The sequence below is a fragment of the Moschus berezovskii genome, chromosome 2 (genome assembly GCF_049115385.1).
Source record: "Moschus berezovskii isolate FMDL1 chromosome 2, NW_MosBer_1.0, whole genome shotgun sequence".
NCBI classification, from domain to species: Eukaryota; Metazoa; Chordata; class Mammalia; order Artiodactyla; family Moschidae; genus Moschus; species Moschus berezovskii.
In genome coordinates this window covers 89859608-89885199 of record NC_142461.1, presented here as the reverse complement: position 1 = coordinate 89885199, position 25592 = coordinate 89859608, and the positions used below count along the sequence as shown (strand labels likewise).

The 25592-nt window shown below is 36.5% G+C and overlaps 1 protein-coding gene across 2 annotated transcripts in view; it reads left to right on the top strand.

The window, feature by feature from the left end:
- ORC4 (origin recognition complex subunit 4) overlaps positions 1–22365 on the top strand; it is a 97578-nt gene extending 75213 nt beyond the window's left edge. For both annotated transcript variants that reach the window (XM_055398924.2, XM_055398922.2), the window contains 6 exons: positions 1628–1801; positions 11601–11687; positions 17672–17780; positions 18681–18776; positions 18863–18930; positions 21376–22365. In XM_055398924.2, coding sequence (XP_055254899.1) covers positions 1628–1801; positions 11601–11687; positions 17672–17780; positions 18681–18776; positions 18863–18930; positions 21376–21564 — 723 coding nt within the window. In that variant the 3' untranslated portion in view covers positions 21565–22365. The remainder of the gene's footprint in view (positions 1–1627; positions 1802–11600; positions 11688–17671; positions 17781–18680; positions 18777–18862; positions 18931–21375) is intronic.
- Positions 22366–25592: the final 3227 nt, after the last annotated feature.

The window sequence follows — 25592 nt, the reverse complement described above, 5'->3', positions numbered from 1 at the left end:
CTAAAATTATTTTGTTGTTGTCATTTAGTTGTTAAATTGTGCCTGACACCTTGCGACCCCATGGACTGCAGCATCCCAGGCTTCACTGTCCTCCACTATCTCCCAGAGTTTTCTCAGATTCACGTCTTTTGAGTTAGTGATGCTATCTGGCCATCTCATTTCTCCTTTTGCTTTCAGTCTTCTCCAGCATCAGGGTCTTTTCCATCAAGTCAGCTCTTTGCATCAGGTGGCCAGGGTTTTGGAGCTTCAGCTTCAGTACCAGTCCTTCCAGTGAATATTCAGGGTTGATTTCTTTTAGGATTGACTGGTTGGTTCTCCGTGCAGTGCAGAGGACCCTCAGGAGTCTTTTCCAGCACCACAGTTCAAAGCCATCAATTTTGGGGCACTCAGCCTTCTTTATGATCCAACTCTCACATCTGTACATGACTACTGGAAAAACCATAGCTTTGACTTTACAGACTTCTAGTCTTTTCCGATTCCCAAGTTAAGTCTCTTAATTCTATTTGCCCAGTGTTGCTTCCATTACCTTTCAACCACCTACCAGATCTGTGATCTAGAACTCCTCCTTAGTAGAAAATTAATGTGTAGTATTTCTGAAATAACTTGTAATTCTCTTATGCTGACACTGTATTTTTCTGTACATATAAAAACATCTCAGGTTTTTCAGTCACCTTCCCACCTCAAGCCCCAACTATTAATCTTTCCTGTCTTCCTTCCCACATTAGTTGTGATGCCTTAATTCTTCCCTGTGAATCATTGGTTTCTTAACCTAGAGTTATCTGGGTAGATTTGAAATTCCATATTTCTGGGCCTCACCACAGCTTTTTTTCTTTTTTATAGAAAATTACACTAAATTTGCTCCCTCTTTTAAGGGAAAATAGCACATAGTTCCTCAAATGTTACTATAAAAGAGCCAGAAGACAGAATAATTTATTTTATCACTGTAATGCTATATTCCTGCCAGTTTCCTTTTCTATACTTTGTTTCTTACATCTAGCGTAGCTTCAGCTTAATCTGTATAGTTTTAGTGAACTGAATTTTTCTTCATTACATATGCTGCTTCTTGAGTTTTTGTTACATAAAACAATGAAAACAATGTTGTAAGTTTTCATGAATGTTAATTATTAAGTCTAACTACATTTTATTATCTTAATTTTTTTAGATGAACTTCATAGGCTATTTGAAATTCCTTATTGAGACTCTTCATGTTACTCTGGCATATAGCTATATTCACTATGGTTATAATTTTTTAGTAATTATTGTAGGTCTTGCATTGTTAAAGATTAGCAGAGAAAAACAATTAGAAAAAGGATAATCAGGACATCATTGACATCACCAGACCTACAAGCGCTTACAAGAGAATTAAAAGTAGCTTGCATTAAAAATATTTTTAGAGGTTTGGTTTATTGGCAAGTCACATTGTCTTACCTGTACTATCTTGTAGTCCTAAGTATATCAAGGGAATAATTAAAGTCTTTAGAAACTTGCATAAATTTTTTTAATGCTTAATTGTGTATTATAGGGTAAGCATTGCTAATTATAAATGATAGCTCAAATTATTATACCTGTAACATTGGTATGGTTATTTTAAACATGCATCTCACGGAGATTTTTGTTTGTTTTTAAGGATATTTTGGAACTCTTAGAAAAAAGAGTGAAGTCACGATTTTCCCACCGGCAGATACACTTAATGAATTCATTTAGTTTCCCACAGTATCTTAAAATATTTAAAGAACAATTATCTCTACCTTCGGTATTTCCAGAGAAGATTTTCGCTGAGAAATGGAATGAGAATGTACAGGTAATTTGGAACAAAGACAATAATATTAAAGTTATTTTTGTGTCTTGCTATACCATTTGAAAGCAGTTGAAACTTGAAAATTTTTATAATCTGTAAATTAGCATAAAGTTTTTAATGTTACTGTGGCATAAAACTGCATTAATATATACTCTTGTGTGTATTTTATTTTAAAAAATAATTGACATGTCACACTTCCTGTTTTTTTCCTGAAAAGAACTTTTATGAGATTTGCTTTATATCTTGTTTATATTTTAAATTATTTTGTTAATGAATTTCATCATTAAATATGTTGTTTATTTTACAAGTTTAGCAATATACTAAATAAGGTTCATACGTACCTGTGGAGTATGGATTTTTCTTCTTCATTTCTTATGAACAACTTAAGCCTTTTTCTTCTTGGGTCTGTTAAGATGCATTTTAGACTGGCACCTTTGATTATATTATCTCTATTGACAAATGCCATCTTTGAGTTCTTGCATTTACTAAACCTTGTGGACTCTGTAAATTTACTTAAGTTGATGAGCATAACTTCTGCAGGCTATTGTTGTATCAACTAAGCATACTAATATCCATTTATCTTATACTGACAAGTTTTAGTTGTTAGGGAGAAGGGAGAGAGTGTATGTAAGTGAATATATGATTAATAATGTGTTTGGAAAACAGTGTTCCTGAATAAATCTCACACATTAAAAATATGGGCCTTGTAGAAAATATTGGAGTCCTTGGTTTTGTAAGAATTGGGAATAAATGGTCTATAATATTAAATACTAATGTGTGAGGATGATTAGGTTTGCTTAGAGTTACACAGTCTATTGGAGGAGGAAATGGCAAACCATTCCAGTATTCTTGCCTGGGAAATCCCATGGTCGGCGGAACCTGATTAGCTGCAGTCCATGGGGTCACAAAGAGTTGGACACAACTGAGCAACTGAACAATAAACATAACACAGTCTATATTCATTGGCTCTAAAAAGATTGTTTTATGTTATAGCAATAATGGTAGTTTATATTCTTTTTACTATAAAATGTTTAATATCAATACCAAATTAAAAGTGAGACTCTGCATTTATTTTTCTCTTCAGAAATTTATTTTTCCCATCTTTGTTGAGGTATGATTGACAAATTAGAAATTGTTTATATTAAAGTGTACAACGTGATGTTTTGGTATACACTGTGAAATACCACAGTCAAGCTATTTAACGTATCCATCACCTCATATAGATTTCTTTTCTCATTTTTTAAAAAATTTTGTGGTAAAACGGTTAAGTTTTATCCTCTAAGCAAATTTCAGGTACATAGTACTATATTGTTAACTATAATCATGTTACTGCACATTACATGTGCAGAACTTACTCTGCTTGTATTAATGAAACTTGATTCTTATTTTGATTTTAAAATACTCAGTTCATGTAAGCACTATTAATTTTGACAGTGTTTTTAAAATTAAAAGCTCATATAATAAAATTTAATCAGTGCTTAAGAATACATGGTAAAAGGTAGAATTTTCCCATATGTTCACGCCCATCTTCCCTCCTTTCACTGCAACGTGATTATTTGGTTTATAGCATTTCAGACCTTATGTACATGCTGAAGTTGTTTTTACATGAGGGATTCAGACCTTAAATGTTATTCTCTGGTTTATCTTTTTTACTTTGTTCTACCTTTGTTCTGATTGTGAATTTCATATTATTTTTCCTAATATACAGAATTTTATGTCAAAATAATTGACTGTTTTCCTTAAAACCCAGATATTGTATCATGATATAACTAGTGTGTCTTCCCTTCTACCGTCCTCCCCAAATTAATTTTGCCTGGAACTCAGATATTTATTCCGTCATGTAAGTTTTTCTTGAAACTACATCTGACTGAAGGATTCCATGCTTTATGAACATTTTATAGTTGGCGCTCTTATATTGTCTTTTTCTTTACCTGGGTCTGAAGTGCATCAGAGCTCTGGATCTTTGGCCTGTGAATCCACTATTGAGTGTGTCACAAACTTTCACCTTTCCTAAATCTTGAACTGTCATGTTAACAATAGTTATTTTTATGATTGCTTTAGTGATCAGACACAATCTTTCCTAGTATTTAAATGTCTTTGATTTCCCGGGGCTTATTGTATTCTTATCTCTGCTCAGTTTCTTTTCCTGAAATGACTCCATAAGCCTAGATTGTACTGTCCTGTCCTGGATCTTTCTGTCCTTCCCTGCTGTGTTGCATTCTGAGCATCTTACAGTGGGTATATAAAGGAAGTAGACGGTGACAGTTTCTGTGAAGTATAACTTTTGATGACTCAGAAAATGGTAAGCATGTGATAATAGAGTTGCTTGCCCTTATTTTTTTTTGTCCTTTGCTGAGCACTGTGTTTAGGGGCAGGATGATAGGAATGAATGTGAAAACACTCCCATCATCTTTTTGATTATTTTGTGGTTCTTTCTTTCTTAAATTAGAACTAATACCACTGGAGTTTCTGTCTCTTAGCACTGATATTTTCTTGCCCTGTCCTATTCATTTGCCACCTCCCTTAGGAATATGCCCAGAAACAAAATAACAACAACAACAAAAAGCCCAGAAAACTAAGGATACTATATTTTCTAGAGTTAAAACTGTATGTCTCTACTTTCCACTGGAAGAAGATCCAGATTCAGGAAGAAGTTCCAGTCTAATGGGATGAATTCTCCAAGCCAGGCTTCAACAGTATGTGATCCGTGAACTTCCAGATGTTCAAGCTGGATTTAGAAAAGGTAGAGGAACCAGAGATCAAATTGCCAACATGTGCTGGATCATCGAAAAAGCAAGAGTTCCAGAAAAACATCTCCTTCTGCTTTATTGACTATGCCAAAGCCTTTGACTGTGTGGATCACAGTAAACTGTGGAAAATTCTGAAAGAGATGGGAATAGCAGACCACCTGACCTGCTTCCTACGTAATCTGTGTGCAGGTTAGGAAATAGCAGTTAGAACTGGACATGGAACAATGGACTGGTTCCAAATCGGGAAAGAACTACATCAAAGCTGGATATTGTCACCCTCTTATTTAACTTGTATGCAGAGTACATCATGAGAAATGCTGGGATGAATGAAGCCCAAGCTGGAATCAAGATTGCCGGGAGAAATATCAGTAACCTCAGATATGCAGATGACACCACCCTTATAGTAGAAACTGAAGAAGAACTAAGAAGTCTCTTGATGAAAGTGAAAGAGGAGAGTGAAAAAGTTGGCTTAAAGCTCAACATTCAGAAAACTAAGATCATGGCATCTGGTCCCATCACTTCATGGCAAATAGATGGGGACACAATAGAAGCAGTGAGAGACTTAATTTTCTTGGATTCCAAAATCCCTATAGTTGGTGACTGCAGCCATAATATTAAAAGACACTTGCTCCTTGGAAGAAAGTTATGACCAACCTAGACAGCATATTAAAAAGCAGAGACTTTACTTTGCAAACAAAGGTCTATCTAGTCAAAGCTATGGTTTTTCCAGTGGTCATGTATGGATGTGAGCGTTGGAGTATGAACAAAACTGAGCACCGAAGAATTGATGCTTTTGAACTGTGGTGTTGGAGAAGGCTCTTGAGAGTCCCTTGGACTGTAAGGAGATCCAGCCAGTCCATCCTAAAGGCAATCAGTCCTGAATATTCATTGGAAGGACTGATGTTGAAGCTGAAACTTCAATACTTTAGCCACCTGATGCAAAGAACTGACTCATTGGAAAAGACCCTGATGCTGAGAAAGATTAAAGTTGGGAGGAGAAGGGGACATCAGAGGATGGGGTTGTTGGATGTCATCATTGACTCAATGGACATGAGTTTGTGTAACTCTGGGAATTGGTCATGGACAGGGAAGCCTGGAGTGCTGCAGTCCATGGGGTCACAAAGAGTCGGACACGACTGAGCGACTGAACTGAATGGGATTAAGTTTTTTGCTGTCAGTAAATACAGTAGTTATTATAGTCCCCAATCCGTTACTACTGTTTTTAGTCTTTATCTTATTCAGGGAAGCTGTGTAGTCCTTTTTTGCCAATAGCATTTGGAATATGCTAATAAATGAGCTTCACTTGAAGAAAAAAAATGAAAATGTCAGCACCATGGCCAGAGGCCTTGCCTGAAAATGGGGTTTTGCATTGAAGGAGCTATCCTTTCTGTCAGTGCTGACTATCCAGCAAATTTTTTCGAATTCCAGGTTTAAACGAAAAGCAAAGGTATAGCTAACAATCACCTATGGAATTGCATCCAAGAAATATCTTCATGATAGGCTTGAACCTAGACATGCTACCAACTTGAATGTTTGTTTTAGCCCTATGCAAATGTGTAAGTAAGCAGGATAAACACCATCTCAGCAAGGCAGTGTAAGAAAAATCTCTGTATAAAAGCACCTTAAAAAGACCATATCTAATTCTCTTCAAAGGAAGTTCCCACAAAGTGCTATAGCTATTCAAGAAAGATCCTCTGCTGTCTTAACGTTTCAGTTAACAGAGGTGAGACTGTTTAACAGGAACAGACTAGGAGACTTGGTACCTATACTGCTGCCAGTGAGTTGTCCCTGGAGCAGCATGAATCCTGCTGTTCCTCTATAACATTGCTGTTTCCCTATAACATTCTCCTGAGAAACTGCCTGTGAAGCAAACTGCAGTGAGCATGTTAAGAAGTTGTTTCTGCAACGGTTACTCGTGTGCTTATTGGTGAAAAGGGACTCTACAGCTTCCATGAATAAGATAAAGACTAAAAACAGTAGCAAGGGTTGGGAACTATAATAACTAGGATAGTATATTTACTGAGAGCATAAAACTTCATCCCATTAGACTGGAACTTATTCCTGAATCTGGATCTTCGTCCAGTGGGAAGTAGAAGTGTACAGTTTTAACTCTAGAAAATACAGTATACTTAGTTTTCTGGGCTTTTTTTGTTATTGTTGTTAAAGAATTCTTATTCCTTGCAGATGAGTTTTGAAAAATTATGTCAGTCTTAACCAAGCCTTTTTGTCTCTGCCAACTCTGAATTTACTGTCCTTCCATCTAATCTTTTCTTCAGTGCCAAATGAACCTCACGGTTCATTGATCCTTATTCACGGCAGTAACTGTTTTTAGTCCTTTCTTTCTCTCTTAAAGGGCTTGCTGTAGCTGTATAAACAGGGTCAAATACCCTTTGGAAGTACACCAGGTGAGCGTAAAATAATAAAGCAATACAAATTTAAAAAAACTTTTGTATGGCAAAACCAACCAATATAATATTGTAAAATAAAAAAAATAAAAAAAAACTTTTGGAAATTAACTGTAGTCCTTCTAAAATTGGTGACTCTTACCAAATAACCTATAAAGTTGATATATTAAGTATATATTTAGGTACTGCTTTTTCAAATGGCCCTCAGTTCAGTTCAGTTGTTCAGTCATGTCCGACTCTTTGCGACCCCATGAACTGCAGCACTCCAGGCTTCCCTGTCCATCACCAACTCCCGGAATCTACCCAAACCCATGTCTATTGAGTCGGTGATGCCATCCAGCCATCTCATCCTCTGTCATCCCCTTCTCTTGCTGCCCTCAATCTTTCTCAGCATCAGGGTCTTTTCCAATGAGTCAGCTCTTCACATCAGGTGGCCATAGTATTGGAGTTTCAGCTTCAACATCAGTCCTTCCAGTTAACAACCAGGACTGATCTCCTTTAGGATGGACTGGTTGGCTTTATTGACCTCTAAATTTCTGAAGCCATCAACCTCTCAAAATATATCTTAATTTAGTTATACAAAGTGTATAGTTTTATTACCACTTCCCTCTTAAAGTGTGTCTCTCTTGTTTTCTTCTCCTGGTTTTATTGCTCTCTTTCAGTTCTGTTCACCTGTTCAACATCTTTCTCAATTCCTTACTTTGCTCCTTTATTTCCATTTACTTCTTCAGTTCAGTTCAGTTCATTTCAGTCGCTCAGTCATGTCCGACTCTTTGCGACCCCATGAATCACAGCACGCCAGGCCTCCCTGCCCATCACCAATTCCCAGAGTTCACTCAAACTCATGTCCATCGAGTCGGTGATGTCATCCAGCCATCTCATTCTGTCGTCCCCGTCTCCTCCTGCCCCCAATCCCTCCTAGCATCAGACTCTTTTCCAGTGAGTCAACTCGTCACATGAGGTGGCCAAAGTACTGGAGTTTCAGCTTTAGCATCAGTCCTTCCAATGAACACCCAGGATCGATCTCCTCTAGAATGGACTGGTTGGATCTTCTTGCAGTCCAAGGGACTCTCAAGAGTCTTCTCCAGCACCACAGTTCAAAAGCATCAATTCTTTGGCGATCAGCTTTCTTCACAGTCCAACTCTCACATCCATACATGACCACAGGAAAAACCATAGCCTTGACTAGACGGACCTTGGTTGGCAAAGTAATGTCTCTGCTTTTTAATATGCTGTCTAGGTTGGTCATAACTTATAAGTTTCACTTCTGACTACATCTCCTTCTTCACTCCTCCTGGGACATTCTATTCCCTATAGTTTCATTATTTCATTTTTTTGTATCCCCTCTCCAACCCATCATCTCTATTTCTCACCAGTAGATTCTCCATAGGTGTGTCTTCTATAAATGTTTTTCTTTCTTGTCTTCACACCACTGTGCTAATTCAGACTCATTTTGTTTCTTACATGGAGAATTGCAGTTATCTCCAATTAAGCTTTGCTGCCTTTGTCTTTCCATACAATCAGTCTGCCAGAAACTGAACCTTAGGATGTTGTGACTATGCATCTTCTGTACATATGCCACAGTCTCCCTGCAGTGCTCCTGTTGTTCCCTAAAACTGAAATGCTGTATTACCTCATACATTTTAAGCATTCCTTGTAATACTTTACCTTGTTTTTGAATTCTTGCTTCTCTGGTGGCTCAGTTCACTTCAGTTCAGTCACTCAGTCGTGTCTGAATATTTGCAACCCCATGAACCGCAGCACGCCAGGCCTCCCTGTCCTGCACCAACTCCCGGAGTTCACCCAAACTCTTGTCCATCAAGTTGGTGATGCCATCCAACCATCTCATCCTCTGTCATCCCCTTCTCCTCCTGCCCTCAATCTTTCTCAGCATCAGAGTATTTTCCAATGAGTCAGCACTTTGTATCAGGTGGCCAGAGTATTGGGAGTTTCAGCTTCAACATCAGTCCTTCCAGTGAACACCAAAGACTGATCTCCTTTAGGGTGGACTGGTTGGATCTACTTGCAGTCCAAGGGACTCTCAAGAGTCTTCTCCAACACCACAGTTCAAAGCATCATCAATTCTTATAGTGCTCAGCTTTCTTTATAGTCCAAGTCTCACATCCATACATGATTACTGGAAAAACCATAGCCTTGACTAGACGGACCTTTGTTGACAAAGTAATGTCTCTGCTTTTTAATATGCTGTCTAGGTTGGTCATAGCTTTCCTTCTAAGGAGCAAGTGTCTTTTAATTTCCTGGCTGCAATCACCGTCTGCAGTGATTTTGGAGCCCAAAAAAATAAAGTCAGCCACTGTTCCCACTGTTTCCCCATCTATTTGCCGTGAAGTGATAGGACCAGATGCCATGATCTTACTTTTCTGAATATTGAGCTTTAAGCCAACTTTTTCACTCCCCTCTTTCACTTTCATCAAGAGGCTCTTTAGTTCTTCTTCACCTTCTGTCATAAGGGTGGTGTCATCTGCATATCTGAGGATGTTGATATTGCTCCTGACAGTCTTGATTCAAGCTTGTGCTTCTTCCAGCCCAGCCTTTCTCATGATGTCCTTTGCATATAAGTGAAATAAGCAGGGTGACAATATACAGCCTTTGATGTACTCCTTTTCCTATTTGAAATCAGTCTTTTGTTCCGTGTCCAGTTCTAACTATTGCTCCCTGACTTGCATACAGGTTTCTCAAGAGACAGGTCACGTGGTCTGGTATTCCCATCTCTTTCAGAATTTTCCACAGTTTATTGTGATCCACGCAGTCAAAGGTTTACTCCAGTCACCTGGAGTAACAGGCAAATTTGGCCTTGGAGTACAGAATGAAGCAGGACAAAGTCTAATAGAGCTTTGCCAAGAGAACGCACTGGTCATAGCAAATACCGTCTTCCAAAAACACAAGAGAAGACTACACATGGACATCACCAGATGGCCAACACCGAAATCAGATTGATTATATTCTTTGCAGCCAAAGATGGAGAATCTCTATACAGTCAGCAAAAGCAAGACCAGGAGCTGACTGTGACTCAGATCATGAACTCCTTATTGCCAAATTCAGACTTAAGTTGAAGAAGGTCGGGGAAACCACTAGACCATTCAGGTATGACCTAAATCAAATCCCTTATGACTATACAATGGAAGTAAGAAATAGATTTAAGGGACTAGGTCTGATGGACAGAATGCCTGATGAACTATGGACAGAGGTTCGTGACATTGTACAGGAGACAGGAATCAAGACCATCCCCAATGAAAAGAAATGCAAAAAGGCAAAATGGCTATCTCAGGAAGCCTTACAAATAGCTGTGAAAAGAAGAGAAGCGAAAAGCAAAGCAGAAAAAGAAAGATATACCCATTTGAACGCAGAGTTCCAAAGAATAGCAAGGAGAGTAAGAAGGCCTTCCTCAGTGGTCAATGCAAAGAAATAGAGGAAAACAACAGAATAGGAAAGTCAAGAGCGCTCTTCAAGAAAATTAGAGATACCAAGGGAACATTTCCTGCAAAGATGGGCTCAATAAAGAACAGAAATGGTATGGACCTAACAGAAGATATTAAGAAAAGCTGGGAAGAATACACAGAAGAACTATACAAAAATGATCTTCACAACCCAGATAATCACCATGGTGTGATCACTCAACTAGAGCCAGACATCCTGGAATGTGAAGTCAAGTGGACCTTAGGAAGCATCGCTACGATCAAAGCTAGTGAAATAGATGGAATTCCAATTGAGCTATTTCATATCCTAAAAGATGATCCTGTGAAAGTGCTGTACTCAATATGCCATCAAATTTGGAAAACTCAGCAGTGGCTACAGTACTGGAAAAGGTCAGTTTTCATTCCAATCCGAAATATAGTCAATGCCAAAGAATGCTTAAACTATCCCACAGTTGCTCTCATCTCACACACTAATAAAGTAATGCTTAAAATTCTCCAAGCCAGGCTTCAGCAACTTGTGAACTGTGAACTTCCAGATGTTCAAGCTGGATTTAGAAAAGGCAGAGGAACCAGAGATAAAATTGCCAGTATCTGCTGGATCATTGAAAAATCAAGACAGTTCCAGAAAATCATCTGTTTCTGCTTTATTGACTATGCCAAAGCCTTTGACTGAGTGGATCCAATAAACTGGAAATTCTGGTGGCTCAGCGGTGAAGAATCTGCCTGCCAGTGCAGGAGACACTGGTTCGATCCCTGAATCGGGAAGATCTCCTGGAGAAGGAAATGGCAGCCCACTCTGGTAGTTTTGCCTGGTAAATCCCATTTACGGAGGAACGTGGCAAGCTGCAGTCCATGGAGTTGGAAAGAGTTGTACACAACTGAGTGACTAAACACAAATAAGCCTCATTCTCTGTTTCATTTACTACTACATTTTGATCATCCCACTACTGTGATTGAATAAATTTTATAATAAGAAGGATTATATTTATCTTTGTGTCTTCAGAATTAACATAAAGGGAAGAGGATAAGGAGAAAATCAATAGAGGAGAAATTTGTTTTTGATTTTTTGTTTTCCCCCCAAAAGACCAGCACCTGTTTAATAAAGAATAAATACTAGATAGAGTTAATGAGGTACACCAACCAGTTAGGCATAATATTATATTTAGGTTTTAAACTGCATTCTTCATTAATTCTGATTTTTTTCATCTAGAATCTCTCAGAAGATAGAAGTGTGAGAGAAGTGCTGCAGAACCATTTTAATGTCAGCAAAAATCTGCGTTCATTACACATGCTACTGGTTTGTATTCACTTTATTTTTATTCACTCATTTTCTTTCACCAGATAATTATGTTCTGATGGGAACTGGTTAAACCTCTAGATAAATTTCGTGAGAATTAACATATCTACTATGTTAGGTCTTCCAATCTCTGAATATGGTACATCTCTTTTTTTATTTAGTTCTTTGATTTGTTTTATCATCATTTTATAATTCTCACCTCTCAGATCCTGTGCATGTTTTCAGTGTATACTTAAGTGTTTCATTTCCTTTGGAACAATTGTAAATAATACTTCGTTTTTTATTTTGGTTTTAACATGCTTATTATTAGTATATAGAAATGTGATTTTTGTTGTTGCTGATGTTATTTTTTGCAATGTTACTAAACTCATTTACTCAAGTTTTTTTTTAATAGACTCCTTGAGATTTTTTATATAGATAATCATGTCATCTGCAAATAGTTTTTCTTTTTACCTTTCTAATTTGTATATGTTTTATTTCTTTTTCTTGTCTTTTTTCCAGTGGCTAGAACTTCTTGCACTATATTAGAATGGTGAGGGTGTATAATTGCCAAGCTTAGGGCAAAAGCTTTCAGTCTTTTACTATCAAATATGTTATAAGCTGAAGCTTTTTAATACATGTTTATTGTCAAGTTATGGCAATTCCCATCTATCCGTAAATTGCTGAGATTTTGTTGTGATTGTGTTGGATTTTGCCAAATGTTTATTTTTTGTATTAGTGAACATGATATATGACTTTTCGTGTTTAGCTTGTTATGTTGAACAACCTTGCTTGATTTTTTTTATTTCTGCCATTCAAAATATTTTTTATTGTAGTGAGTAAATGGAAATCAAGTACATACACACACTTAAGTGCATAAAATGTGCAAATCATTTAACATGACCTAAGCTCAACATTCAGAAAACAAAGATCATGGCATCTGGTCCCATCACTTCATGGGAAATAGATGGAAAAACAGTGGAAACAGTGTCAGACTTCATTTTTTTGGGCTCCAAAATCACTGCAGATGCTGATTGCAGCCATGAAATTAAAAGACGCTTGCTCCTTGGAAGGAAAGTTATGACCAACCTTGATAGTATATTAAAAAGCAGAGACATTACTTTGCCAACCAAGGTCCGTCTAGTCAAGGCAATGGTTTTTCCCGTGGTCATGTATGGATGTGAGAGTTGGACTGTGAAGAAGGCTGATCGCCGAAGAATCGATGCTTTTGAACTGTGGTGTTGGAGAAGACTCTTGAGAGTCCCTTATACTGCAAGGAGATCCAACCAGTCCATTCTAGAGGAGATCAATCCTGGATGTTCATTGGAGGGACTGATGCTAAAGCTGAAACTGCAATACTTTGGCCACCTCATGCGACGAGTTGACTCACTGGAAAAGACTCTGATGCTGGGAAAGGTTGGGGGCTGGAGGAGAAGGGGACGACGGAGAATGAGATGGCTGGATGGCATCACCGACTCGATGGACATGAGTTTGAGTGAACTCCGGGAGTTGGTGATGGACAGAGAGGCCTGGCGTGCTGTGATTCATGGGGTCGCGGAGAGTCGGACACGACTGAGCGACTGAACTGAACTGAACTGAATTTTTTTTCATAGATATTTATTATGCTGTTATATCTCACCTTCTAATATCTTAGATCCAAATGTTGAACTAGCTTTACATGCCTGGACAAATCCTAGCTGGTCATGGTCTTTCACCAAGTAATTCTATCTTAAGTTTAAACAGTATCAAGAAAGGGGTACTTAATTGTTCTGAAAAGTAAACTTCCTTCACTGGAGTATTTGATACTAGACTAATATTTCTAGGAAGTTATTCATTCATTATTATGAAAGGCATAGCAAATACCTTCCAAAGAGAATATGATTTTGGTTTCATGAGTTTCTTTTTGGTCACTTCCATTTTGTAATAATAATGGGTATCACTTATTAAATAGCACAAAAGTCAGGTGACCTAGTTACTTTGTGTGTTAGTCGCTCAGTCGTGTCTGACTGTTTGAGCAACCCCATAGAATGTAGCCCTCCAGGCTCCTCTGTCCATGAAATTCTCCAGGAAAGAATACTGGAGTGGGTTGCCGTTTCCTGCTCTAGTTATTGCCAGCATTATATCTTACCATTATATTAATCCTGGTTTTTTGTTGCTGGTTTTTTTTTTTTTTTTTTTTTTTTATGTTTGGGTGTTATCCTTACCTTTGAGGAAACTGATGTTCTGTGAGGTTAAATAACTTACCCCATGTCACACAGGTAGTAGATAACGAACCCAGGACTCAAATCCAAGTCTCTTTCGCTTCAGGCTTATCCTGCTTTACTCTTACATGGTTCTGCCATGTTTTTGTATTTTACTTTTACAGATTCTCCTTCTCCATTTCTGGTTTTGCTTAGGAAACTTAAGAGAATTTTCCTCCCTATGTACTTACCCTCTGATTAGCACATCCTCCTCCCATTTATCAAAACCATACTGCCATTTTCAGCAATAGCTGTCTTTATCACAGAGGTATTACAGAGACTAAGAATTTTTAGAGTAGAGACTTTAGTAATTTAGGTACCTGTGTTTACTAACTTATGGTATTTGGAGGATACACACACACATATGTACATAAACACATACCTCTCTTTGGAGAAAGGATAGGCTACCCACTTTAGTATTCTTGGGCTTCCCTGGTGGCTCAGTCAGTAAAGACTCCACTTGCAATGCGGGAGACCTGGGTTCAATCCCTGGGTTGGGAAGATCCCGTAGAGGAGGGCGTGGCAACCTTTCCTGGAGAATTCCCATGGGTCCAGGAGCTTGTTGGGCCACAGTCCACGGGGTCACAAAGTTGTACACGACTGAATGACTAAGCACAGCATAGCATACCTTTCATTCTGGAAAAATGTTTGGCTCAAAATTGTCAACATGAAAAAGCATTGTTTTGCTAGTTTCCTATTATATTTTTAATTCAAGGTGATGGCTCAATTTTTGTTTTGATTTTTCTTGTTTAAGAAAAGTTTTGGAATTGGTAGAAATTATAAAGAAAAGAAAGTCTGAGATTAAATACAGTTTGCTAACTTTTTAATAAAAAATCAGGAGTTATACACATGGGAAAAAATATCCTGAAATGCATAGCCTAAAGCTAATTTATTGATAAACCTAAATATATGTATAAAAACAAAGCTTTTTTTTTTAATTAGAAGAAAAATATAATATGTTTGTATACTTGAAGTAGGAAAAGATTTCTTAGAGAAGTTACACAGATTACAAGCCATATTAGAAAAGATGGTTAATGTTAATTACATTGAATTTTTTGTTAAATGTCTGGACACTGGAAGATACCATAGAAGAAATAATTAGGAGAGGGAAAATGCAATTCATGTAATCATCAACACTGTCCATAATATATAAAGAGCTTCTACAATAATCAGTAAAGCAACAAACTGTTAACATGAGCGAATGAACTAAGAATAATCTACCAGTGTAGAATCCCACATGATTTATAATTTACAAAGATATTTAACTTCTCCAGTATTTAGGGAAATGGTATAAAATTTAAATTTTACAATTAAACCTATTTTTTTCCTGCCAATTTGGTGGGTGTGAAAAGTTTATGTCTGATGGTATGGTGTCTGTGTTGCATACGTTCAAGATGATATTTATATAAAACTTGAAAATTAACTCTGTATTGTCTAGGACTACAAAGATATGTAGTAGAAGGATGAAGACATGCATGATTTTTTTTTACCTGGAGAAGAGTAGAGAGTCCAACCAGGGCAAGCGACAGGGGCTTCAACTCTGTAAGTTTATTTTTCATAAGCTGAGGAAGTGGTCATGGATATTCATTATATTACTCTCTTGCCTATTTATATGTCGAAAATATTTTATAATAAAAGGAAAAGGTAAGAGAATGGGAAGGAGCTACTGGGTTCCTTGGTCCCTCCCAGTAGGGGAATGAAGGTCAAGGATTACCAAAATCTTTTGTTCAATTAAGGACCCTGGGCCCTGGTTAAAAAAGGGAGAGAGTTCAAAGCAGTAGAAAGGCAAAACCACTACAATATTATAAAGTAATTAGCCTCCAATTAAAATAAATTTATATTTAAAAAAAGAAATAAAACAAAGATAAAACAAATGGAACCTACTCAGACTTAAAAACTGGTGTACAGCAAAGGAAATCCATAAACAAAATAAAAAGACAACCTGCAGAGTGGGACAAAATTTTGCAAATGGCGCGACAGACAAGAGCTTAATTTCCAAAATACACAAACAGCTCATACAGCTTAATAACAACAAAAAAGCCAACCAAATCGATAAACGGGCAGAAGAGCTAAATAAATACTTCTCCAAAGGCGATATACAGATGGAGACAGGCTCATGAAAAGATGCTCAAACTCACTAATCACTAAAGAAATGCAAATCAAAAGTACAGTGAGGTACCACCTTACACCAGTGAGAATGGCATCATCAAAAACTCTGTACATAATAGATGCTGGTCAAGGTGTGAAGAAAATGAACACTCCTACACTGTTGGTGGAAATGTAAATTGCTCCACCTACTATGGAAAATAGTGCGGAAGTTCTTTAGGAAACTAAAAATAGAGTTGCCATATGATCCAGTAATCTCACTCCTGGGTATATATTTGGACAAAACTATAATTCAAAAAAATATACACAAACACACTTTCATAACAGCGCTATTCACAGTAGCCATCACATGGAAACAACCTAAATGACCGTCAACAGATAAATGAGTAAAGAAGTGGTATGTACATAACTACAGAATACCATTTAGCCATAATAAAAAGAATGAAATAATGCCATTTGCAGCAACATGGATGGACCTGGAGATTATCATACTGAGTTAGAAAGACAAATATCATATGCTATCACTTCCATGTGGAATCTAAAATATGACACAAATGAACCTATCTACGAGACAAAAACAGACTCACAAACAGAATAGATTTGTGGTTGCCAGGGGCAAGAGTTGGGCAGGTTGGGAGTTCAGAATTTACAGATGTAAACTATTATATGTAGAATGGATAGAAAGCAAGATTGTACTATAAGCAGGGGGAACTATATTCAGTATCCTGTGATTAAACCATAATGGAGAAGAATATGAAAAATAATATATATGTATGTATAACTGAATTAGTTTGCTGTATAGTATTAACCCAACATTGTATATCAAGTATACTTATATAAAATAATTTTTTTAAAAAGGGAGTTTCTAATGTAAATGTTCCAACTATTACATATATAATAACTTAGACTAAGGAATTACTCATTGTTTATGTGGAATTCTAATTTAATCAGATACCATGCATTTTTATCTGCTGATTTTATCTATATGAACTAAATACAGAGTCAGTTATATTTCAGTGAAAAGTAAACTTTAAAAAAAAATTTAGATGTTATCAAAGTTACAAATAAAGAAACCTTCAAATGCAGAAGTTTTGTTAGTTGTTGAGCAGACAACTTGCTACACGAAAGCAACTTGCTTCCTGCTTTCCAGGAGAGTTGTTTCTGGGTATAATTTTATTTTTGTTTTTTTCTTTTTAATACAATTGAACATCAAAGTGGCTGAGTTCTGTCTGTCACGTAAGACTAACCTGGATTGGTTGATTGGGTGGTGAGAAAGTTTATAGAAGTCATAATTCTGCCTTTTTGTTCTGGAGCTTTGAATAGTATTCTTATTTTTGTTCTCTTCTTCTCACTCCTTTTAAAATGTTTTTTTTTTCTCTTTTGAGGAGTTGTAATCAAACAGGAAATTTGCATATTTCCTATATGCAAATAGGAAGAGGTCGAGAGAGCAGCAAGAAGTTTTTAATGCTTTATTTACATTTATACAGTTATGTGACTTATGAATTGAAATATTGTATTTAAATAGAGCTAAATTAGAGAGTAACTTTCCCAACTATTCATATTTACTCTTTCATAACTCTAAATTAAGTTTTATTCAGTAAAATCCCCCAAAATGCCCTTGTAAATATGCACTTCTTTTTCTGATCTGCATTTCCCTAGATGCTTGCTTTAAATCGTGTAACACCGTCACACCCGTTTATAACTGCTGCAGATCTGATGGAGGCAAACCAGCTGTGTAGCATGGACTCGAAAGGAAATATTGTGCATGGTGAGAAACCTGCTTGATTAGTAGTTTTTAAAATAAGGTTGAGTTTATATAATGGTAGACGAGTTGACTCACTGGAAAAGACTCTGATGCTGGGAAAGGTTGGGGGCGAGAGGAGAAGGGGACAACAGAGAATGAGATGGCTGGATGGCATCACCAACTCTGTGGACATGAGTTTGAGTGAACTCTGGGAGTTGGTGATGGACAGGGAGGCCTGGCGTGCTGTGATTCATGGGGTCGCACAGAGTCGGACACGACTGAGCGACTGAACTGAACTGATACTTTTTGAAATTACAATTAACATTGGTATAGTGTTTTTATATGCAGAATAGTTTTATATCTATACATCCTTTACCTCACTTCTCCCATTTAAAGTGAAAGAAACTTGATGCAGCACCTGCCTTGCTGCATTGGAATGCAGTTCTCAGTGTGCTGTGAGCAGTGAGCAGTGGCTTTTAGCCACTTGGTGTTGACTATCCCTTTTGAGAATCTAGTGAGCTTTCTCCTCTCCAGGAAAAATAAATTAGATGTAATTTCCAGGGATCATAGATTATAAATAATTGAGGGCCTTATGTGATTGAAAGTTACATAATAATTGCAGCTGTTGTTCATGTTTGCTCTAGGCCATATGATAAGTGCTTTACTGTATTGTCTCTAATCCTTATAACAATCTCTGGAAGTTTGGAAAGATCCTTATTTTACAGAAATGAAAACTAAGCTCAGGGAGGTTGAATAACTTGCTTAAGATTATAGTGACTGATACACATTTGAACCGAGGAGTGCTGTGTTGGCCTCTGTCCACCCGTCAAAGCCATAACCTTTCACATTATCCTCCTATTTGGAGGATTTGTTTCAATCAGTACGTAAAACTATACCTCATAGTTTTTTTCCCTTTTACTATAGGTCTGTCAGTCTTGGAAATCTGTCTTATCATAGCAATGAAACATTTAAATGATATCTATGAAGAGGAGCCCTTTAATTTTCAAATGGTTTATAATGGTGAGATGACTCATTTGATAGTTTCTTTCTGACTATATTCCACTGCTTATTTGAAGGTACTAACAATGTCATTGCTTTCTGTCCAGAATTTCAGAAGTTTGTTCAAAGAAAGGCCCATTCTGTTTATAATTTTGAGAAACCTGTTGTCATGAAGGTAAGATTTTTTCTGCGGATATGCTTATTTTTGTCTACTTTGATTGTATATATCATAGCTGCACTTTTATTAATTTTGAAAATTAGGTATTATCATAGGAATTTTATTTGAAACGACCCCCCCAAAAAAAAAAATTCTGAAAATGAAATGTTTGAATAATTCTGAAGATTACTGTTCTTACAGTTTGTGGGGATATACTGCCCTCTACTGTCTCTTCCTAGCAATCGCATCCTGAAAAGGAACTACTCATTAAATTCTATGTAAGACACAGCTTATAGCTCAGATAGCTCATTTGGTAAAGAATCCACCTGCAATGCAGGAGATCCTGGTTTGATACCTGGGTTGGCAAGATCCCCTGGAGAAGGGGTAAGCTACCCACTCCAGTATTTTTGGGCTTCCCTCGTTGGTAAAGAATCCGCCTGCAGTACAGGAGACCTGGGTTCAAAAGATCCCCTGGCGAAAGAAATGGCTACCCACTCCAGTATTCTGGCTTGGAGAATTCCATGGACTGGATAGTCCATGAGGTTGCAAAGAGTCGGACACAACTGAGTGACTTTCACAAGACACAGATACAGCCCTATCTTTTTATACCCTTAATGTTGGCTTTATAAAATCTCAGCAGTTAAAGGAGATAGAATGAGTCACTAAGAAAATAAAAAACAATCTCATTGGTTAGTGAGGGTATATAGAGACAGTTTTGTTAGAGCTTGGGTAAGGCATGAGTTTCAAAACTTGAGGAAATTTATTTTCGCATACCATTGTCCACCAGAAACGTAAGCTACATAGTGTAATTTTAGATACTCTAGTAGCAACAACTACCACAAAAGGTGAAAGGTGAGATTAACTGGACAGTAAGTTTTATTTAATGTACCAAAATATTTAGATCTGTAGTCAATATAGAAAGGTATTAATGAAGCTTTTTATTTTTTTGTGTGTTAGGTCTTTGAAATTTTGTGTGTTTACACTTAAAGCACATTTTTATTCACTGATCAGTCATTGGAAATAATTGCTCTTTAGATTCTTTAAATTATTTGTTTAGACCCTTATTTAGCTGAAGAAGTAAATTTACATTCTGAAATTGTTTCAAACATACTTAAAATTCTCTGTTTTAAACTTTATAAAGAGTTCCAAATTTCAGATCCTCAAGAGCCCATTGAGGTTACATATTGAACAGCACAGCTCTAGAGGACTTTATAGGAAGAAACACCTTTTATGAATTTTTTAAGCAGTGCACCCATAAGTTTTTTAGTATCCTTTATAAGATATTAGAAGTCAGAAGTTTATTTTTTAGGGCAGCCAAAAAAACATGAGATCAGAGCATTGCCATTTTCTTTAAAACAATAGGAAAAATTACTTAACGTACTGGAGGTTGGTTTTGTCCTCCCTTCCTAATGACAGCATAGTTTATGGGAATGTATTAGTGGAAAGGGTTAGCTGAGCACTTAAATTTTTACTAGTAGCTTGAAGCTGGTCTACATTTTGATTAAGAAAGTATTTTGCTACCTAGAAATATTTGAAGTCTCAATTTTATTCCGCCAATACCTAGACCCTCCAGTATTTTCTATTTTCAGAAATTGTCTGAACTATTTTTCTTTTCATAGGAAGAGTTTTTCTAGTTTATAAAAAATGTATTCCAGTAGTATTTTTCACAGTGAGGTTTAGAATAGAAAGGTCAGTAATCTGTTTCAGTGTATCAGTATTTAATAATTGATTTTTCGTAATTTAATGTTTTCTTTTTTTTCTTCATATCCTAATAAAGTAAAAAACAACGATCGTGGTTCCAAAAGACATGGTACATGAAGGGCTAAGAGGGAAGTGGACAGTAAGGAGCCCTATTAAGGCAGGGAAGATGGAAGAAAGGGACTTTCTGACAGGTCGTAGTGGTTTCTGTCAGACTTCTTAGGGAAGGAGGGGCCTGTCCTCTCCTCCATACCTCCACCACTGTGGTGAATTATTTACATATAGGATCAGCTAAACAGGTGTGTCTTCCCTGCCGCCCTGTTTTTACAGCTATATTAAACTTTTATACAGCAAAGTCTAACAAAACAAACAAACTGTAAAGGCAAATTTGAGTAACCTGGGCCATTAGTCAAAAAGTACTGGTCTTATCAGACTTTGGGTTTTTATAGAGAACCAGAAACTCTGTTAAGTACTAGGAAAAGATATGACAGAATGAGGTGACGAACAAAATCAGAGGGTGCAGTTGAGTTGTTTGTCCTGTTTACATTCAGTGATACAGGGACAGGCAGCTCTATACTGACACTGCCTCACGTGATATGTGAAGTTTTTATGAGGTTGATGAGAATTGTTTTTGAACTTTACTGACATCTATTAAATTTTGTTTCCTAGTACTCTGTTCTAAAACTGACTAAAATCCTAACTGTTCCCTGGCTTAATGTTGTTTACTTCCCTTATTCATCCTAAACTATTTGTTTCATCTTTCAGGCATTTGAACACTTACAGCAATTAGAATTAATAAGGCCCATGGAAAGAACATCAGTAAATGCACAAAGGGAGTATCAGCTGATGAAACTACTTTTGGATAATACACAAATTATGAATGCTTTGCAGAAATACCCCAACTGTCCTACCGATGTTAGGCAGTGGGCGACATCCTCTTTAAGCTGGTTATGAGTATAACCATGGTTTCAGTTTTGGAGTTTCAGGCAGACTTCTCTAAAGAACCAAAAACTGTTGTCCTTTAACAAGATATGTTATTACGTTTTCTTATATTTATAAAGATGTATTTTTGTATTTATGGGAGACTGTTAAACATGTATCATGGCTGTGCCTTGCCTTTGAATCATATGAGAGTTACATGATTATAAGTTTTAATTCCAGTGATATGTTGTAAGTAACTGTTCAAAAAAATAAATATGACTATCTTAGGGATTGAAACATATGCTTAATTTAACACTTGTAAAGTATTTATGTGGTACATTTGAAGAGTTCATTTCAACCCAGCAGCCAGATATTTTTACAAACTATATACAAAGCAGTAAAGAAACAGTGGTAAGAGTTGAAATGTAATGAGTAATCTTTTGGTCCATTGGGAGGTGCTGCAGTTTTTCTGTATTCATGAAAATTTAAGATTTTCTCCCAGACCAAGGTCTTTTAGTTCAGGAGCCTGATCAGTTTGGCCAGAAGGTGGTTCACATGTAAGAAAAAACCCAAAAGTTCAAACATTTTCTTCCAGGCTTCTTAAAATATGGTACTCATACCATCTATGTAAGAATCTTTTCTAGGATGTTTTTAAATGTGATTTTTGGGCATGTTTTAGGAATTAGCATTTGTCTAACAAGCACTTTAGCAAATTCCTGTAAAGCCACTCCCACAAATAATGGAAAATGTATGACAGTGTTAACTAAATGTTTGTATCAAAAAGTAGACCCCCCCAAGGAATGTACCTTATAAATTCAGGAATCCATAAACTAATGTTAATATTGGTATGTGTTTAAAGTGAAATTTAATAAGCATTCATTAAGTGTTAGTGACTTTATTTATTCAGAAATATTTGTCTTATTTTTTCATAGAAGGGTTACAAAAGACAAAGTCCCTATCCTTGTACAGTTTGCAATCCTTTTAAAACTGTCAAAGACCCTGATAATTAGTTAATGTTGTTTACAGGTGAGAAAACTAACACAGTAGTGGCCCTGTCCAGAGGATTGACAGACCCTAGAATTCCAACTCATTTCGTTGACATCAAAGCTCAATGTGTTCCTTAGTGTGTCTTTTTAAAAGTATACTCTAGGAAACTATTTTCTTGGTTTTAAGAGTTATTGCATTTAGAATGGAATTTGAGATTTCTATGCATAAAAATAGCTTTTCAGTACCTGCAACCTATTCTTTGCATACATAGGCATTCTTACTTTCCAGATCACTGTCATTTAATTTTTAGCAGTGTTTCATGAAAGCCAAGGCTTGCATCCTGGTTCCGTACAATAGTTTACATATTTTTAGGGGATATTTTGCCAAAATACTTACCATGGTCACATCACTATTAAGAAGCAAGGGTTTTTTGCACTTGAACTAAAATTGTCCCTTAAAATTTTTTCTGAGCTGTTTTAGGGGAGTACCCTCTGCTTTAAAAGCACTGACCACAAAAGCACCTAAAGAACTGGCTTGAAGACTGCAAATTTTTATCCACTTAGGATGCCACTCAAAGGTTTGAAAGCCCTCATCCACTTACCTGGCTATGTAAAAACTACAGAAAAATCCATCACCATCAGTGAAAGAGCTATAAAACAAACTAGAAAAAGTAGGTTAGCAAAAAGCACACAAATGAAGCATAAGCCTACATTTCAAAAGCAGTTTTTCAGAGGAAGAATGTTGTGTTCCCCTTTCTCTATTCCTTAATACAGAGAAGCTAAAATATACTTAAAGCTTTTAAAACTAAATTCATCTTTTAAATTTAAACCATCGTCAATAAAATAAAAACCAAATCTGAAAAGCCCTAGTAAAAACCTTTCAAGAATAATGTAAGCAAATGTGGCTTTAAAGATATTTTCATTTACTAGAAAAGGAATGCAGCCTGTTAACCACACAGTCAAGACTGAAAACCAGGTGAGGCATGTTCGCAGCATCAGTGAGGTTATCACTCCTGTGATCCCTCCACGTGCCCAACCAAAAACATTATCTTAAGAAACAAGTTCCCAGTTTTGTGGACATGCGAATGTGAATGACCCTGAGGAAGTATGTGCTGTTTCCCCAAAACTTACATCATAACGCTGTATACATTGATTACATACTAACTTTCTGAAGAATCAGTTTTGCGAAACAACACTAGAAACAGTTTCAGTCTTTCTGTAGAGATTCCTTGCAGATTCCACCATGGTTTGCATTTTCATTTGGTTTTAGAAGAAAATGCAGTTTCTTTCAAACCAGTGTAACCGAAGTGTTGCCCCTTCCTTCACCTTTACCCTAAAAAAATTGAGAATCCATTGATGTGAACTTCAACATTAAATGTGGGTAGGTGGGGCACTTTCACCCCCATTTGCTTGGAAAGTCAGGTGATAAACCAAAATTCTAGTGTTTACAATTTGCAAAACTAAAAATGCAAATGACAGCGTGCTTCCTTGGTGATCCTCAAGCGGAAAATACCAGAATTCTTCCCTTCTGTTGGTAAACTGTAGTTGAGAAGTGTAATTTATATCTTTGAAGTCTATCACCTAAGTCACTTTTTAAGAAAAAGTCTGTATGAAAAGACAAGATAACTAATGCCATTTAGTCTCTCTTAAAATCGGCAGGACGAACATCTGTACTTTCAAAGGAACACAATCTGCTTACACAACAAAGGAGAGAAATGCCGTAATAGACAAACCTCCCTTTCACCTGTCCCCATTCTTACGCATTTCAAGGTGTAAGGCTCACTAAAAATTGTAAAGCTGCTGTTCCCATCTTTAAGAATGTGTAACTAAAGAAAAACTTCATATGCAAATCATGCCATGTTTATTTTTTTATTTAACTTGGGAATGGAATGGGGATAGCATACATTTTATTTGTACAATATTTAACAATCACTTACCCAAGGTGGGGTTTTATGGGACTTTTTTTTTTCCTTTTTTGACTTTTTGTTAAATACTTGCAGAAAAAATAGCAAGTACAATTTGACAGTAGTACAACAACCTGTGCCCAAAACACTGACAAGAAATACAGAGTAAAGCTAAAATAATTGTTTACCAATATTTTGAGAGGTAACAAATAGGATATGGGTTGAGACTGCATAAAAAATGTACTGCTGGTTGAATATCTGAGGTAAATGATGTTCAATCAAGATGCTACTTGTATCATTTTGCCCATAAATCAGTAAATAATTTTATGCACATTATACCAAATGTTCCTAAAAAGTAATATTTTAAAAAGGTAAAAAAGAGAAACTGGAAAATATCTGTGGCAAAGCATCTTTTTTAAACAGTTAATCAGTTTATTCCACTAAACTATCCAGGATTTTTTCCCCTCCTACCTGCATTTTACTTAAATGTAGCTGTTATACTACCTAGGAGTAAGGACGGGGGAAGAAGAGTTTCTTTATATTTTCATGATTTATGATTCATCTTTAACTTCTAAACTTCTTTCTGATTGTATTTTCAAAACATCACCATGAAGGACAGTGCAAGTTCATGGGACCAACAACTGTGAGGCACAGTCTCTGTTCTGGAATTCACAAGGTACCTGTAATAAACATTCAAACAAGAATCACACGTCACGTGCTGAAAACTGCCTAGCGTCTAAAATACACACAAGAGTGGTGCAGGGCATAGACTTCGAATACAGCCAAACAGTCCATCAGTTTGGACGAGTCCATCAGTCCTATGGCAGTTGATCATAAAGCATTCCTTACACGGAGATCTGGGCAAGGTCAAGAGTGTAAGTTAGAGCAGCAGTTCTGATGTGTGTCATAAAGGCAAAATACAAGACGAATCATAGGAGCACCATACACATGAGGAAAAAATTATTGGGGTCTGTTTATCCCCAAACCATTTTTCTTTCTTTGATCTTTCTTTTTTTCAGTATCCCTAAGCTCAAACTTTATTAACTTGCCCACTGTACGCTGACTGTAAACCAAACGTGGAAATGCCCTGCAAAAGAAAGTTTTAACAAGACTAGGTACAGGACAGGTAGTCACTGAAACATTCTTATTTTACTGCTTATAAAAATTATTT